Source organism: Prionailurus bengalensis, chromosome B3, assembly GCF_016509475.1.
Source record: "Prionailurus bengalensis isolate Pbe53 chromosome B3, Fcat_Pben_1.1_paternal_pri, whole genome shotgun sequence".
NCBI lineage: Eukaryota > Metazoa > Chordata > Mammalia > Carnivora > Felidae > Prionailurus > Prionailurus bengalensis.
Genome location: NC_057355.1, coordinates 42,005,871 through 42,023,712, shown reverse-complemented (window position 1 = coordinate 42,023,712; position 17,842 = coordinate 42,005,871). Strand labels below are relative to the sequence as shown.

The following is a 17,842-nucleotide window of genomic DNA, read 5'->3' as shown; positions in this document are numbered from 1 at the left end:
TGAGGTATTTCACTTTTTGATTATTGCCAGTGTTTCTTAGAAATATTTTCCTTCATATGTTTAGGAAATTTGGTTTGCCGGTTTATACTTAATGGAAATTTTCTTTCCTTCTTACTTTTCCTTCCTTTCCTTTTTCTCTATTCCTATCTTTCCCCTCCTCTTTCTGTCTTTACTTTTTAAAGTAAAAGTTTACTTTTCTTCTGTCTGGTTTCTGTGGCTCCCAGTCCAGAGCAAGCTAAAATATTGCCGTTCTGGGCTCTGGCCCCATGGTGATAGTAAAGAGGCAGCCAACACTTCTGCCAGCTGTTTGGATAGGTTGCCTCCTAGGTACTTGGCTCTCATGGAGAACATTTATTCTCTGTTACCTTCACAGAAGCTATACTATGGGTGGCCTCTACCTGCTTCTGAACTGCTGGAAGTCCACCAGGAACTTGCCTTTTGCTCTCTGCATGGCTCTGTGCTTCTATTCCATTTTTGATCCAAGGAGAAGTACAGAAGAGTACATAAAATATATGTACAAATTTAAAAAGAATACTAAAATGAGAGCTCATTGTGACCACCACTAGCTATGTCTTTTACATTTTTGTCTTTGTATTTTTGTTCTCTTGTTGTCATGTGTTTGGAGTAGTGGGGCTTCCAGCAATACCATCTGATAGAATGCACCTGTCCATTCTAACTGCAGGTGGTGCTCTAGAGACCTCTGTGAGTTTCAGTGCCAAACCCCTGAGTCCTAGGATACCCTGATCTCTTGCTGGTAGTGGCTTTGTTAGCAGCCCCAGTGCTTTATAATTATTTAGCCCCAGTGTCTCCCTAATAAATACATATATTGAAAACTAAATATGCATAATTGTAAAATTGAAATGGATAAGTGTTTAATTATCTTTAAAATTAACATCGCCATTACTTGTTCAGCAATAATTATACACCTTTTACATGTAGCAATTAAAAAATGTTTTAATGTTTATTTATTTTTGAGAGGGAGAGAGACAGAGACAGAGAGAGTGTGAGCAGGGGAGGGGCAGAGAGAGAGCGGGACACAGAATTCGAAGCAGGCTCCAGGCTCTGAGCTGTCAGCACAGAGTCCCATGTGGGACTGGAACCCACAGAGGGCGAGATTATGACTTAAGCCCAAGTCGGTGGCTTAACCGACTGAGCCACCGAGGCGCCCCTTTTGTAGCAATTTGATGTTAGATTTCTTATTTCACAGTAATCTCTGATCATCTACAGATGTCAGAAATGATAGCTAATTGTAAATTATTTCAAGTGCAAAAAAACGTTTAAATGTTTGCAGCAAAAAGAAAAATTGTTTTTAATATGGGCCTGCATATAACTTAACGCTTGATGTGGTGTAACGCTGGACCTCCAAAAGTAGATTTTAAAAAGGACTCAAGTAAATGGAAGGAGCTGAAATGAGGCATAAAGAAAGGACATGGCAAGAGAGAATTGGGGGGTTGGACGCGGTGGAAGGAGATGCCTGCAGAGTGGCTGCTGTGTACGTGGCGCTGTTCCAAGAGCTGAGAATCCAAAAGTAAAAGTCACAGCTCTCCAAAGAGGTCATAGCCTGTCTGGTAAGCAATCAGATAAGTTCGATGAAAGCGTTAAGTATTATTAAGGAGGTGTGAGCACTGGGGGGTCAAAAAAGTGTGGCAAGTACTTCCGCTGGGATGGCAACTGGGAAGGCTTCCCTGAGGAGGTGACAGTTGATCTGAGGAGAGGCAGAGAAGAGAAAACCGGTGCGGGGAAAGAAGAAACATCAACAAAGAGACCAGGCAAGGAGATAAAGAGAAAAGAGGAAAGGCTCGATGCTATCGGCGCTCCCGAATCCGGTGTCGACTGCTAAGGTCTGCGCGCGGTCACCGCCTCCTCATTTCCATCCAGTCCCCTCCCCTCCCCGCGCCTCTGCCGCCCGCCCGGCCTGCGCGAGCTCCGAGGCTTCGGTCTCGCAGCGGACGCCATGTACCGGCTCCTGTCAGCCGTGACGGCCCGGGCCGCGACCCACGGAGGCTGGGCCTGGGGCCGCGGGCGGCGCGCGGCCCACCACCGCGCTGGCCTGCCGCCCCTCGGCCCCGGCTGGGTCGGGGGGCTGGGGCTGGGGCTGGGGCTAGCGCTCGGGGTGAAGCTGGCGGGCGGGCTGAGGGGCGCCGCCCCCACGCAGTCCCCAGGGGCCCCCGACCCCGAGGCGTCGCCCCAGGCGGAGCCGCTGCCGCCGCAGGAGCAGCCCTTCGTTCCGTGGTCTGCACAGACCCCGATGCTGCCCCCTACCCGGCGCTTCGCCAGAGCCATCGACAGCAGCCGCGACCTGCTGCACCGGATCAAGGTGCGGAGACGGGGGCGTAGGCTGCCGAGAACCCGGCGCCCCACCACCGGCGTCACCCCGGAATGGGGCGTCTTGGTGGTCATCTCCCGGGCCCGAGCGGACCCCTCCCCAGGCGGTGGGATGCCTGCGGTCGGCTTCCGAGAAGGACTTCCCGTTCCCCGGTCGCCCGGCCACGGTCAGACGTTCTTGGGGGTTGCCCAAGTGGGGGCGGAGGTCACCTCGCCCGCCTTGGGGACCGCCCCTTCGCCCTCGGTGCAGACCAGGCACGCCCCTCACCGTTAGCGCCGGGCTTGGCCGAGCCGGGGTGGGCGGGGCCCGGGCGGAGGGGCGGGGCGAGGGCGGGGCCTCGGGAAGGACCTAGAGGTGGGCGCTGGCTGGCGTGCGAGGTGTTTCCGCCTGTCTTTGAACTGTCTGTTCTTTCCCCTTCGCTCTTAGGATGAGGTGGGCGCCCCTGGCATAGTGGTTGGAGTCTCTGTAGATGGAAAAGAAGTCTGGTCAGAAGGTGGGCTCAGAAAAGTGTTATTTAGTGGTTTGTTTTGTGCCAGTTGGCGAATGAAGTTTTGATGTTTTACCGCGTGGAGTGAATCCCATGAAATGTTCAGTTTTCCTAAGACCATACGTGTTGTAGAGAAAACAATTCTAACGGAATAAAGAATGGGGCCTTCTGTAAACAGCAAAGTTTAAACGTGATTCTTGAAGTCATAAAGACGGCTTCTGTCTAAGGACTAGATTTACCGTCCTGAAAGTTGTATATAGAACAATATGTTACCTCCTGCATATTTGTAGATAACACTTAATGCTAGTTAAATTTTAGTTAACAATTTATCGAGCCCCCTGTTCTGTAAAATGCACTAAGAACTAGGGGTATGCATAATTCTCTTAGTGGGTTTTACAATCTACTTTATTACTTTTGTTTTTCCAAACAAAAACTAGAGACTTTGGGAGAGAGATTTCTAATCATTTTATGATACTTTTATCAAAGCATATTTTATAATTTGATTTACTTACCCATTGCACACGAATTGGTCCAACTGGTCATTCCAGGTTTTTTTTTCTTTTTTTTTTAATTTTTTTTTTCAACGTTTATTTATTTTTGGGACAGAGAGAGACAGAGCATGAACGGGGGAGGGGCAGAGAGAGAGGGAGACACAGAATCCGAAACAGGCTCCAGGCTCTGAGCCATCAGCCCAGAGCCCGACGCGGGGCTCGAACTCACGGACCGCGAGATCGTGACCTGGCTGAAGTCGGACGCTTAACCGACTGCGCCACCCAGGCGCCCCCATTCCAGGTTTTTAAGAACCCTACTTTTAGGAAATGTGTCAGATATCATTTAAAGGAATGAGTACTTGTGGGGTGACTGGGTGGCTCAGTCAATTAATTCCTATTTTGGCTCAGGTCATGATTTCCGGGTTGATGGGCTCCGTGCTGGCAGTGCAGAGGGATTCCCTCTCTTTCTCTCCTCTCTCTCTCTCTCTCCTCTCTCTCTCTCTCTCTCTCTCTCTCTCTCTCTCTGCCCCTCCCTTGCTTTCTCTCTATTTCTCTCTCTCAAAATAAATAAATAAACATTTTTTTAAAAATAAAGGGCTGAGTGCTTTTTTAATGTTTATTTTTGAGAGAGTGAGTTGGGAGGGGCAGAGAAAGACAGAGAAAGAGAGAGAATCCCAAACAGGCTTCATGCTGTCAGTGCAGAGCCCAATGCTGGGGCTTGAATTCAGGAACTGTGAGATCATGACCTGAGCCAAAATCAAAAGTCCGACACAATCCACTGAGCCATCAAAAATTGATGTCAGCTTTATGGGTGAGGGCTTTATTTTTATGTAAATATTTTTCAGCATAATCTCCATTTACAATTTAAAAACAATCATTGTATCCTTTTTGTTCTTTTCAGATTTCAGTTCTTATCGCTTAGATTTTCACACTTTCAGCCTCCAGAAGATAAAAACAAACTTAAAATTTTCTCTAGGACTTTTTTCTTCTGGTTTGCAGCTGAGGTAAACTGATGGTTACCTACATTGGGTTTGCAGGACACCTTTTCATGTTTACTTTTTTTTTTTAAGTTTATTTATTTATTTTGAGAGAGACTGAGTGCAAGCAGGGGAGGGGCAGAGAGAGAGGGAGAATCTCAAGCAGGCTCTGGGCTGCTGGTGCAGGGAAAGTCAGGAAACTGTGAGATCATGACCTGAGCCAAAATCAAGAGTTGGTTGCTTAACCCACTGAGCCACCCACGTGCCCCTCACGTTTACTTTTCCTGCGTGGCTATTTTAAGGAATTTAGTGGAAACTCAAGAATCAAAAATAAATATAATCAGAGAACAAAGATGTTTTCTTTAAAGAATATAGAATAACTTATGTGAAATGTGGAATAACTGAATTGTTGAGATAAACTAAGAATAATTAGGATCTGAAGCAGATAGAAAATTGCTATCGTGCACAGTGTGTAATTTTGGCTCAGTTAGAAGATTCTTAGCCTTACTGTTGGCAGTGTTACTGAGGTTCTCTTCCCTTAAGTGTTGACTTTTTTATAAAAGTGTAATATCAGGGTGCCTGGGTGGCTCAGTCGGTTGAGCCTCCTACTTCGGCTCAGGTCATGATCTTGAGGTTCATGAGTTCAAGCCCTGAGTCGGGCTCTGTGCTGACAGCTCGGAGCCTGGAGTCTGCTTCAGATTCTGTGTTTCCCTCTCTGTGTTCCTCCCCCACTCGCAGTCTCTCTCTCTCAAAAAATAAATAAACGTTAAAAAAAAATTTTTTTTTTAAATGGAATATCTTTTCCTTTAGATAAATACATGGGATGTTTTAAGATAGTATTGCTTCAGTTTCTGAAGATTCTTTTGACCATGAAGCCTGTTAATAGTGACTTTTTGCTTTTCTTTTTCTAAAGGTTTAGGTTATGCTGATGTTGAGAACCGAGTACCCTGCAAGCCAGAGACTGTTATGAGAATTGCCAGTATCAGCAAAAGCCTCACCATGGTTGCTCTTGCCAAATTGTGGGAAGCTGGGAAACTGGATCTTGATATTCCAGTACAACATTATGTTCCTGAATTCCCAGAAAAGGAATACGAAGGTGAAAAGGTGATGAAACTCTTAGTTCATTTTACTGACGGCATGTTAAATGGTTTAAAAGGTTTCACAAGATTCTTCAGTTTGTTTTTAATGATTGTTAATGGATTAAAGTTTTTTTTTTATCCAGATGATAAATGATTGTGTATTTTTCTGAAACTTAAGGCTGAAGATGTGAACATGACATGTTTTTCCAGCAGCAGTTTAAAATGGAAAACAGTACTGAGGCATTATTCTAAGGCTACTAACTTTTTATTATGCAGTTTAATATTATAATTGAATTTCCATGTTTTTACAATTAGGTTTCTGTCACAACAAGATTGTTGATCTCCCATTTAAGTGGAATTCGTCATTATGAAAAGGACATGAAAAAGGTGAAAGAAGAGAAAGCTTACAAAGCCTCGAAGATGATGAAAGGGACGATGGAATCTGACCAAGAAAAAGAGTTCAAAGAAAAAGGAGGCAAAAGTAACGAAAAGAGTGACTTTGCTAAAGCTAAGATAGAGCAAGATAATGATGCCAAAGGCCGGAATTTAAAACCTGGCAAGAAAAAGAATGATTTTGAACAAGGCGAATTATATTTGAAAGAAAAGTTTGAAAATTCAATTGAATCACTAAGATTATTTAAAAATGACCCTTTGTTCTTTAAACCTGGTGAGTGTTAATTCCCTCTCTTAACAAAGTCATCATTATTGAAGTATTAATTTTCAGAAAATCTAAGATGATCTCACCCCGAGAGCACTGGATGTGGTTGATGATTGCGGCATGGGTTTTGCTGTTAGACAAGTGTGTGCCTTTTAGTCTGTAGTTCTTGACACAGCCTACCCTCCAGGTAGCGAGTTGTTTAGATTTAGCCTTATCAGTCATTTAGTGGATTTTCTGCATCAAGAGATTTTTGAAAAATTAGGGAGAAATGTTATATGTTCTCCAAATAAACTCTGGACCAAAGAGGGCATGATAAAATATTGCCAATATGTCAGTATTTAGTGTCTAATTTAGTGTTTAAATTGCTCCACTTATTTTCTGCTTTCACTCCTTAAAGAAAATAGTTTTCAGCAACTTAATTTTATTTCCCAAAAAGCTGACTACAAAAAATTTTTGTAAACATATTTTTTGGTATGATGCCTACCAAAACCACTTAATATCTTTGAATTTACCATAAGCGTATGTACTTCTATTCCATTTCTATTTTAAAAGTTGTTTTCTACCATGAAGACATATTATACAGGTATAATTAATAAGGACAAAGGAATAGAATTCTGGATTTTGTCTTAAAAAATCAGGTTACAATTATTAGCACAGATCTTACAATCTGTGTTTCCAGAATCCCAAATGACATAAAGATATGTATTTGAAATGTATCTGTATTTGAATATATATTTGTATTTTAATGTATATTTGAAACAAAGTCTTTCTTACCTACATATACTTTATTAAAATAAGAAAGTACACAACTAATTCATGCCTTAAACAATGAGTATTAGATACACTAAGAACAAGACCGTTAACTCAAGAAACCAAATTTGCTTTTCTTCCCCTTTCTGTTTTGTTACCAGTTTGAAGGATTTTAATTTAATTTTGAGGAAGGATAAGTTTGCTTATTCATTATCGCAGAAGGAGTAGATTCATGTGAAATGTTAAGTATTCTGATCTTCATTGAATCATGGAGTAAGCAGGGCCATTGCAAAGTTGACAAAATTTATTAACATATCACCCATTATCTTTTTCTAAATGCTGAAGTAAAATATTCCAGTTGTAAAGGTATGCCAGTTTTCAGTGGGAAACGTTTTATGATTGTAAATAATAATGAAGCATTTTCTTTTCTTCCCTCCCCCTTGCAATGATGTCTCAAGGTAGTCAGTTTTTGTATTCAACTTTTGGCTATACCCTACTGGCAGCCATAGTAGAAAGAGCTTCAGGATATAAATATTTGGACTATATGCAGAAAATATTCCATGACTTGGATATGCTGACAACTGTGCAGGAAGAAAATGAGCCAGTGATTTACAATAGAGCAAGGTAAATGATACCGTCTGGTGCGTGTAGCTCTATCACATCTTAATGCTTTGTTGTTCATTAAAAGTCAGACTTTCCTTGTCTCCGTTCCAAAATCACATGTGCCACATTTTAGAGCTTTTCTGCATGTCTGTTTTTCCATCTATAAAGTAAGAGAAATTGAATGTATTTGCAAAGTACCCCAAGTTCCTCAGATGAAAGACAGCAATAATAATTTCAACTCATTATTAATTGAACCAAAATTGCACCTATCATGGGCATCTATAATATGCTCTTCCATCATCTCTTATGTTGTAGCTAATACTTTATCTTTTATTATTTCTTAATGGTTTTTCAATTTTGAAATGATTTAATACTTAATAGAAAAGTTACAAGATGAAGTACAAAGAATTCCCATATACCTTTCACCTGGATTCCCCAAATGTTGTCTTTTTACCACATTTGCTTTATTCATTCTTTTTTTCTCAACCATTTGGAAATAAGTTGCAGACATGGTGCCCCTTTACCCGTAAATACTTAAATATATATTTTCTAAAATTAAGGACATTCAGGAAATGAATATCAACACAATACTTCTATCAGATCTACAGACCTTATTCAAATTTTGCCAGTTCTTCCAGTAATGTCCTTTATAGCAAAAGAAAAGGAAAAAAAATTATTTTCTGGTTCAGGATCTAGTCTAGGTTCATACATTACATTGAGTTGTCATGTCTCTCAGAAGTCACATGAGGTCAGTCCATCCCATTGTTGGTGATGGTGACTTAATTGCTTTTTGAGGTGGCACTGATAGGTTTGTCCCCTGTAGAAGTTTGAGTCATTTAATTGAAATGTATCAAACTAAAATTTTATCATAATTTTTACTAGTGATTTGTAAAAGGGGTATTGGGAGAGAATTTTTGAGACTAATGACTATGATGAGTTGTATGGTTGTGTTTTCTTTTGCATTTCACTCATTACTATTTGGTTTGTTAGAAAGGTAACACATTTAACAAAGCAACTGTTACTTTTATTTTGTATATTTTTCTTAGTTCATGCTTTGCAAATGGCTTAATGGTACTTTCATAGTGGGATTATTTTAGCTTTATCTTCTTATCCCTTTATTGGTTTTGTTCAGTCTTCTGTTATAGTTAGTTAAATTGCCATTTTAAAATTACCAGTTTATTTAAAAGGATTAAATGTACATTGCAAATCAGCCTAAAAGAGGTTTTTTTTGGATCTAAAAGAAATGAGGTTAGCAGCAAACAATGAATTTTAATTTTAAAATGGCCTGTGGTTCTCAACCTCTTCAAACAATTAGTGTTTATTATTTTTAGATCCCACATTACATTCTCCTGGAAAGCATAAGAAAATGCCAGAGCTTGTCAATTGAATCTAAAATGATTCTCTAGTAAAGATGGCATAGATGCATGACCTTATTTTGTTTTAGATCTAGGCATTTGATAATGCTTATACTTACATGTAAGGGGGAGAGAACATTAGGTGTAATCACTGAGCTTCTTTTCTAAACTGAAAATGAAGACTCTATGAAGGTACAGACTGCAGGGCAGTTATTTGCTGTTCGTGACTTGCACGAAAATCAAAATATGGCATATGATGCTGAATTAATTTCAGCTTATCTCCCATTCTTAAGAAAAGAAAAGGCCATGGGTTTCCATTTCTTTTGTTAAAGGCTCCTGTGAGCTCTGATTTGTTAGATTTTGATAGTACCCAGTGGAACTAAAGGGGTAGTTGATTCATTTTAGTTCTATTAAATGGGCTGCTGAAAAAGGGCACTAGAAGAAGGGAATATTGTTACCTATGAAAAGGGTCTGTCTGTTTGCTTTGCTTTTGTTTTACTTACTACAGTATCTATTTGGGCCTCTAAAACTCAACTCTGATTATTTTTTTGGTAATAATTATTTTAAAAGAGCTTAAAAGCACTAGCTTTTTAAGTGAGTTCAGGGAGTATAAGGAAATTTCAGAGATACGGTTTTTTAAAGACAAAAAAATCTTAAAGTAAAACTTAGTAAATGCGTATGTTTCTATTGGTTTATGTTAAACAAGTTCACTGCTTTGTTAGTCTCCTGACTCCTTGATCATAATCATAACTTTAAGCATATTTATATTATCATAACAGGCTTGTTAGAGTTATTATAACCCAAGAGTAAATACGTATCATCTTTATCACTTCTCTGTGTGTATATCTGTGTGTTTAAAATAATACCTCCCAGTGTCTGTCACCTGTTTAGGGTATTTCCCTGGAATCCCATCCCAAAATACTACTTATATTTCTTTGGCCACAATTTTAGCAACAGGCCACACTTAGCTGTAAGAGATGTAGAGAAATTAGTTTTTAGCTGGATACATTGATGTCTTGAATAAAACTGGGATTTTCTTAAATGGAAGATGAGGAACATTGACTTAGTATACACAAATAGATATATTAATTCTGTATAACAAGTATATTCTGTATAGGCAAGTAAACTAAATAACCCTTTAAGCAAATACCCATGGGGGGAGTGGACTGAATATTCTTGTACTGAAAGACACTCAGTTTATTGATAGGGGAATCCCTAGTCAGTGCATTAGCTTATTTTCATTTTATTTTTTTAAACAATATGAAAAAAATTTTTTAATGTTTATTTATTTTTGAGGGAGAGAGAGAGACAAACAGAATCTGAAACAGGCTTCGGGCTCTGAGCTGTCAGCACAGAGCCCTACATGGGGCTTGAATTCACAGACTGCGAGATCATGACCTGAGCCAAAATTAGATGCTTAACCCACTGAGCCACCCAGGTGCTCCGCCCTTTTTTTTTTTTTAAGATGTTTATTTTCATTAGTTTATTTTTAGACTCCGTTCATATTTTCTGAGTTTGGCATAATAGTTGGCAACAAAAATCTCTTTTCTAATTGGATGGGACCGAAAGCTAATACAATGGATGCTTTCCAAAGTGTTTGCTATAGTTTGACAGTGTAGATATGGTCTGTACCTCCAGTTATTATCTTTATGATTATTACTTATTAGCTTTGTTTGCTACAGTATCTTCCATAGTTAAGCATTGTTACTTAGGTAGCTCTTTTCTGTGCCATTAGCTGATAGGCTCTCAAGTAATAGGTTCAATCCAAATGTTAATGCTAAATGTCAAGTGTGGGATTGGTTTTTATAATATGCATTTTAAATTCTGTGGGTTTTTAAACTTCTCATAACAATATAACATGAACTGGTGCATATTGATTTCTAAAGGGATTTAAGAAGCATTGTAAAAATAAAAATATTTTCAATTTCTAAGTTGATAGAGATTTCTATAGTTATATAATGCTGTTGTGCAGAATCTAGAGATTCTTAAATAAGTAGGAAGAGGCTGTTTGTCATCTGGCATTATTCCATCAGTTACTCAGTTACAAAGATGTCTCAGTAACTTACTCAAGAACTTGTGTCTATATTCCATTCTTTTTAGAGCAGAAATTCCTTAAGAATTTGAAATGGTAAACATATCTTTTAGCTGAACAAAATTATTTTCACGAAAAGTCATTAACTTGTTCTCTGTGAAAAGGAATCAAGAGATTAAAGCCTAGAATTTGTTTATTTAAAGTTTGGAATTCTTGATTGGAGTCTGAAATTCTCCATATTTTTATATTTTAAAAGAGGAATGCCTGAGGAGTACTAATTTCCAGCTTTGATATAAGCAGTTTGGAATGCTTTACTTTTAAAAGAAAGTTACTCACAGCTGATTATCAGCCAAAATATACTGGTAGTTCTCCCCTAGTTTACAAATTTGGAATTCACTGTAAAACATACATTACCCAATGAGAAAATGTATTTCTATTATGTGGTTTCATTTCGATTTCACTGGCTGGAATTAGAAGTGTAATCAGAGTTCAGGAAGAAAGTAAGGAGGCCCTAAAATATGGGAGAAGCCATAGGAATGAAGGAAGGGAAAAGGGTAAGTCACAAAGCAGAAGTTGAATCATAGAATTTAGCCTCTTGATGGATGTGAGAGTTGAGGGCAAGAGAGTCAACCAGGGTTTTAATGGAGATGAGAAATATGAGAAGAAGTTTTGGAAGAGATTAATTTAATTTTGGACATGTTCATTATGAGAAATGAGAAGACCACAGACATATCAAGTCATTGGTTCTCAAGAGAGCATATTAAGATTCTCTGTAGGCTTTTTCCCCCCCTATCTTCAAAGCACATACCTTTGGCCACCCCTGCTTCTCCCAGTGTTATGCCTCAGACTTTTAGGGGACATATAAGATTCTTGAAGGAAGGAAGAAAGGAGTGATTTTTCAAATTATATATGCCCACATTCCCTCCAAAGTTATGAATTTTGAGGGAAGGGTACAATTTTGAGAGAGGGGAGGCCCACAGGTGATTCTGATAAACAACTTTCCTGCCTTTCCCCAAAACCAGATTTGAGAATTATTAATGCTAGTAGAAAACCTGATTGTAATTTGGAACAGGGGCTGTGGAACTGATGGAGATTTATAGTTATCTCTGTAGAAGAGAAGACTTGGGAAAGCGGGGCCACGGTGATTGAAGGAGATGTAGGGAATCGGGATTGAGATCTAGAAGCCGAGAGCAGACTGGCCCGAGGGGGAGTCTGAAGGAAAATCTGGTTAACAGTGCTGCGGGGGCAAATAGGATACAGCCTGGATGAGGGAATTAGGAGAGCCTTGAAAACCCACAAGAGAGCTGTTGAGTGACTAAAGACCAGAAGCCAGGTTTTAAGGAGTTGAATGACTAGAGAGGGTGAGTGCGTGGAAACAGAAGGTATGGGCTGCTCTGTGTAGTTGGGAAGTAAATGAGAAGAGAGAAAGGACTGACAACTGGAAGCTGTAACGAGGATAAAAAGATAAAAGGCTTTCCCCCCCCCTTAGGATACAGAAAACCAGAGCATTTTGTGAACTAAAGTGAAGGAGTCAAGGCTCCTAGCGTGACATAGAAAGTTCTTTGTGACCTGTCCCCTGGCCCATGTCTTGTCTTCCAGCATCACCTTCTGCCACTTATCCCCTCAAACTCTCTGCCTCAGCCAAAAGAACGACTCTGCCCCCCAGCCTGGCCTCTGTAATCGGCCATTTCAACAAGGCTCACTCTCACTAGTGCTCAGGAGTCCTCACATCCATCTTGCTAATCACCCCACAACCTGTTTCTCAGAGTGTGGTCCAGGATCCAGCAATATTGGCATCACCTGAGAGCTTGTTAGAATTGCAGAATGTTACCCCCTCCCCAGACCCACTGAAGAATCTGCATTTTAACAAAATCCCCAGGTGATTCATATAGTGCTTTGAAATTTAACTATCCAACAAGACTGTTAGCACCTTGAAAGCAGCCGGTGTATGGTTTAACCTGTCTCTCCAGTGCCTTCCAAGGTGTTTCCATTAAATATTTGGCCAACAAGTGATGTTTTCATGTATTGAAAACTTTTTTTTAATGTTTATTTACTTTTTTTGAGAGAGAGAGAGACAGAGACAGAGGCATGAGCAAGGGAGGGGCAAAGAGAGGGAGACAGAATCCAAAGCAGGCTCCTGGCATTGAGCTGTCAGCACAGAGCCCGACACAGGGCTCGAAGTCATGAATGGTGAGATCATGACCTGAGCTGAAGTCAGACACTTAACCGACTGAGCCACTCTATATTGAACACGTTTAATGAGCACTCAGTGGATGGCAAATACTATTCTAGATAGGGGAATCATCAAGGAGCAAGATAGGTAAGGTTCCTGCTTTTATGGGAAAAAGACAAACAGGCTAAGAATTTCAGATACTGATAGGAAGAAAATAAAAGAGAACATGGGATAAAGAGTAACATGGAGAGAGGTAGGGGATCCATTTAAAATACATTGGTTTTTTGGGGGCGCCTGGGTGGCTTGGTCGGTTAATCATCCAACTTCGGCTCAGGTCATGACCTCATGGCCCCTGAGTTCAAGCCCCGAGTTGGACTCTGTGCTGACCGCTCAGAGCCTGCAGCCTGTTTCAGATTCTGTGTCTCCCTCTCTCTCTGCCCCTCCCCTGTTCATGCTCTGTCTCTCTCTGTCTCAAAAATAAATAAACGTTGAAAAAAAAATTTTTTTTAATAAAAAAAATACATTGGTTTTAGACATGACTGATAAGGAAGGCTAAATTGCCTTGTTGCAAATACAGAAATAAGTCTGGCACAAAAGAAGCAACAGATGTTCTAAGTGATGAGATCAAAGAAGGAGGGACAAAATCATATTGGATGGTGAGTCTCAATGCCATTAGACCTCTGCCCCTTAATTTCACAAATGTTTTATAATACTTCTTTTAATATCCTGAAATGAAAGTTGTAGATCATATAACCTATACTCACTACTCTAAAATAAAAGAAGAGAGGCACTTGGGTGGCTCAGTCAGTTGAGCATCTGACTTCAGCTCAGGTCATGATCTCACGATTTGTGAGCTCAAGCCCCATGCCAGGCTCTGTGCTGACAGCTCAGAGCCTGGAGCCTGCTTCAGATTCTGTCTCCCTCTCCCTCTCCCCTCCTCTGTTCGCACTCAGTCACCCTCTCTCCCAAAATAAACATTAAATAAAGAAGAAATAAAAGAAATGTAATTTATAATATATAGTAGATATTTCAATATGTTTGTTTACTCAGAGCATTAGAAGACGTGATAAAGTCAGATGCAACTTAATACATAAAAGCATCGTAAATGTAACAACTGTAAATGCAGACCACCACAGGTATATTGTATTGGTGCTTCAACTCATGCCTTTGTTGGCCGCCTCTGGCTAAAGGTTTGAGCAAAATAAAGTGCAGTCTTTCTTCAGTTTTCACAATAGTTACTTTCAAGAAAAAGGCATCGTAGAATAAAAACATGCAAAAAGTACTTTGTGTTTATGTACCAAATGGAGAGGTTTGAGGCTCAGCCCACTATAGATTTTTTTTTAATTTTTTTTTATGTTTGTTTATTTTTGAGACAGAGAGAGACAGAGCATGAACAGGGGAGGGTCAGAGAGAGAGGGAGACACAGAATCCGAAATGGGCACCAGGCTCTGAGCTGTCAGCACAGAGCCTGACGCAGGGCTCGAACTCACAGACCGTGAGATCATGACCTGGGCTGAAGCCGGATGCTGGGCCGACTGAGCCACCCAGGCACCCCTAAATAGATTTTTTACTTCCATGAGTGTCTGGTGGGATAGTGGAAGGTCTTACACAGTATGGGAGAATACCACTTTGTGGGACTTTTCCATACATCATAAGACGTTTAGGACGCTTGAGCCTTTATCCACTAAATGTCAGAGCCCTCTAATAATTGTGCCACCTAAACAAATGCCTCCAAAAATTTCCCTTAAGGACTTAGTACTGCCTCTGTTGAGGACCATCAATTGTGTTGTAGTCCATCATAATAAACTTGGGTTTTGTCCTCAAAGTGGTAACCATTGGAAGGTTTCAAGTGGATGGAAGAAGGGGGAGACACAGTCTCAGGCTTCTGCATGGAGAATAGACTGCAAGGAGATAAAATGATCTCGGAAGTAGAACTGGTGGAACAAGGGTGTAGAGGCAAAAAGGCAGTCAGAGATGCAGGTAGTAGAACTAGTCTTAAAAATAATAGGACATTTTCATAAGTGACTGGAAAGGAGACAGTAACGCGTGATAATGTAAATGCACTTTAAGATAAAGATGGCAGTTTGAGGCCATCTAAAGCACCTAGAGTAGGCTGGAATTTTCTCAGTGAAACAAAGGATATAGTTGTCTGCTCACTGGCCAGGGGTGGATGACCAAGGGTGGAAGAGATTGGAAGTAGCTCTTGTGAAGAACATACCAGATAATAACCAGGAAAAGAAGGAGATTTGGTAACAGCAGTGACAACCCTTAGCAAGAGTATGACTTGAGACCAGTCAGCTTTGCCGTGTATCTGCAGCCTTTCTTGGCAGATAAGGAACCAAAGAAAGGGGTGCCTAAATTTATTCAGGATTGGCGGATTGGTGAGTGAGGAACCCAAAGGTGCTAGTAACAGTAGTTCAGGCTAAAACAGAAAGTCGGGTGAGATCAAGAGGAACTCCAAGACCTGGGGAGATGCGGAAGAGTCCAGAGGGAATAGATGGGAGTCCAGGGGGAATAGTCACAATGAGGGCAGAGAGCAGGTTCATTTGGAGAGTTTGGCAGGACTGGAAATCACAGTCCCAGGAAGAAATTCCCGAGTTTGAGACCTTGCCAATAAAGCAGCTGAAAGTAATGGTGAGCTTGAGTCTGACAGTGTTAGGAATAGCCAAGGTGGGAAGAAGATGAAGGTCATCACAGATGGACAGCACACTGCAAACCTGAGAGCACATTTTGTTATGCATCTTGAAAGAACGGATTCTCCTGAACCACGTTTCATTTTATGTCTAATTATTGTGTGATTTCATTCCATTTACCTAATATGGATGGTGCAGTCTCCTCCTAATAGAGTAGAAAGCTCATGAGGTCAGGCGCTTGGTCTCTTTTGTTTAACATTTCATTCCAGCATCTAAGCAGCGCCACACGCATAGTAAGTGCTCCACCAGTAATTGTTGAGTGTGTGAGTAAATGAAAGCTAACGTTTATTAGGTAGCTACCAGAAATGTGTAAAGGGATTCATGCACGCATTCCTAACTCTGCAAAGCAGGTATTTTTGTCACCACTTCACAGATTAGGATGCTGAAGCAGAGAGGCAACAGACAGCCTGGGTTTGAATCCAACTCTGCCACTTACAAGCTTTGTGACCTGGGACCGGTAAATTTATACCGCCTGTGCCTCAGTTTTCTATCTGTAAAATAGGAATTATAGTGGTACCTACCTCCAACTGTCATTAGTTCATACTTACATAGTTCTTAGAACAATGCCTGGCACAAAATAAGAGCTGTGTAAGTGTTAGTCAAATAAAATAAGCATATTTTACTAGCTAAGAAGGGTGAGTTGGGATTCAAACAGGTTTGCAAACTCCACTTTCTCTCACTACACCAAGAAAGTACCATGTGACATCGCTACACATAGTATTCCCATGGCATTTTTAACCAGGAGATGTAGTCTCCTTACAAATATTAATTTTATTCTTAAATATCCCAATGTATACACTTGTAGTTATAAAAGTTACATGTGGCACATGATTCATTGACCCCAAGGACTGGGAATATCTACCAAACAAGAAGTGTTTTTGCATATGCACAGGGTAAATGTATCATGTATAACAATCAGTACATTTTTACCAGTATTAAAGTATACTGGTATAAAGTATATACCAGTATAATACACTCAGAATGGGCAAGCCATGCCAATAGGGGGGGAAAAACACACATTCTATGCTTTAGTTACTCAATTATTTATGTTTTTATCAGAATCTGAATCATACTGAAAATCAATGATTTCTGAGAATGATCGCTCCATGAAAACACATTCTGTTCATTTACATATTTTCCTATTCATTTTCGTATGTAAAGTCAGTAGTAGACTATTAAATTTTTAATGACCATTCTTATTTCATTTTAGATTTTACGTTTACAATAAAAAGAGACGACTTGTCAACACACCTTACGTGGATAACTCCTATAAATGGGCTGGTGGTGGATTTCTGTCTACAGTGGGTGACCTTCTGAAATTTGGGAATGCAATGCTGTATGGTTACCAAGTCGGGCTGTTTAAGAACTCACATGAAAATCTTTTACCTGGATATCTCAAACCAGAAACGATGGTTATGATTTGGACACCAGTCCCTAACACAGAGATGTCTTGGGATAAAGAGGGTAAATATGCAATGGCATGGGGTGTCGTAGAAAAGAAGCAAACATATGGTTCTTGTAGGAAGCAACGGCATTATGCCTCACATACTGGAGGTGCGGTGGGTGCCAGCAGTGTCCTGCTGGTCCTTCCTGAAGAACTGGATGCGGAAGCTATAAATAACAAGGTTCCCCCAAGAGGAATAGTTGTTTCTATCATATGTAACATGCAATCGGTTGGCCTCAACAGCACTGCTTTAAAGATTGCTCTGGAATTTGATAAGGACAGATCTGACATATCTTAACATCACAGGTACAAAATGAGCTGTTTTATTCTTGTTGTTGTCTTTGGAAACATGAATCCCAAAATACATGAGGTTTTTAAAAAATAGATTTGTAATAGAGTATAATTGAATGCAGAGAATTATGTACCTCTAATTGCTTACTTTTGTAATTGTCTTTTATTGTAGGATTAGTTCTTTATACTCAGGGAAGTAACTATTATTTTTACTTTTTGAAAAAACGTGTTAATTCTTGAATAAAATATTCTGATAAAAAATATATTTTTGAACGTGTAATATAAAGCAAATGTCATTCTACAGGAAAGTTCAAATACTGTTATTTTAATATGACAGCAGAAACAAGTTTATGAGAAACTGTATATTATCTATTGCAGTTTAAAAGAACAAAAAATTAACTCATGGTTTCTGAGGCTTAAGAATTCAGTAGCCTGGCTGGGTGAGTCTGGCACCAGTCTCTAATGAGGTTGCAGACAAGATGT

The 17,842-nt window shown here is 40.0% G+C and overlaps 1 protein-coding gene across 2 annotated transcripts; it reads left to right on the top strand.

The window, feature by feature from the left end:
- The first annotated feature begins 1,288 nt into the window (after positions 1 to 1,288).
- LACTB (lactamase beta) lies at positions 1,289 to 17,622 on the top strand. Of its 2 annotated transcripts, XM_043555244.1 has the most exons (6): positions 1,294 to 2,317; positions 2,753 to 2,819; positions 5,195 to 5,385; positions 5,676 to 6,027; positions 7,227 to 7,392; positions 16,835 to 17,622. In XM_043555244.1, the coding sequence occupies exons 1-6, from the start codon at positions 1,955 to 1,957 to the stop codon at positions 17,364 to 17,366; spliced, it is 1,671 nt and encodes a 556-aa protein (XP_043411179.1). In that variant the 5' UTR covers positions 1,294 to 1,954; the 3' UTR covers positions 17,367 to 17,622. The 2 variants fall into 2 exon arrangements, with proteins under 2 accessions (XP_043411180.1, XP_043411179.1); XM_043555245.1 differs by lacking the exon at positions 16,835 to 17,622 and having other exon boundaries at positions 1,289 to 2,317; positions 7,231 to 7,386.
- Positions 17,623 to 17,842: the final 220 nt, after the last annotated feature.

Excerpts from the sequence above, each read along its gene's own strand:
- LACTB (XM_043555244.1), top strand. The coding sequence starts at position 1,955 with ATGTACCGGCTCCTGTCAGCCGTGACGGCCCGGGCCGCGACCCACGGA. Across the intron at positions 2,820-5,194 it reads AAAAGAAGTCTGGTCAGAAG|GTTTAGGTTATGCTGATGTT; the intron begins GTGGGCTCAGAA and ends CTTTTTCTAAAG. Across the intron at positions 7,393-16,834 it reads GTGATTTACAATAGAGCAAG|ATTTTACGTTTACAATAAAA; the intron begins GTAAATGATACC and ends ATTTCATTTTAG.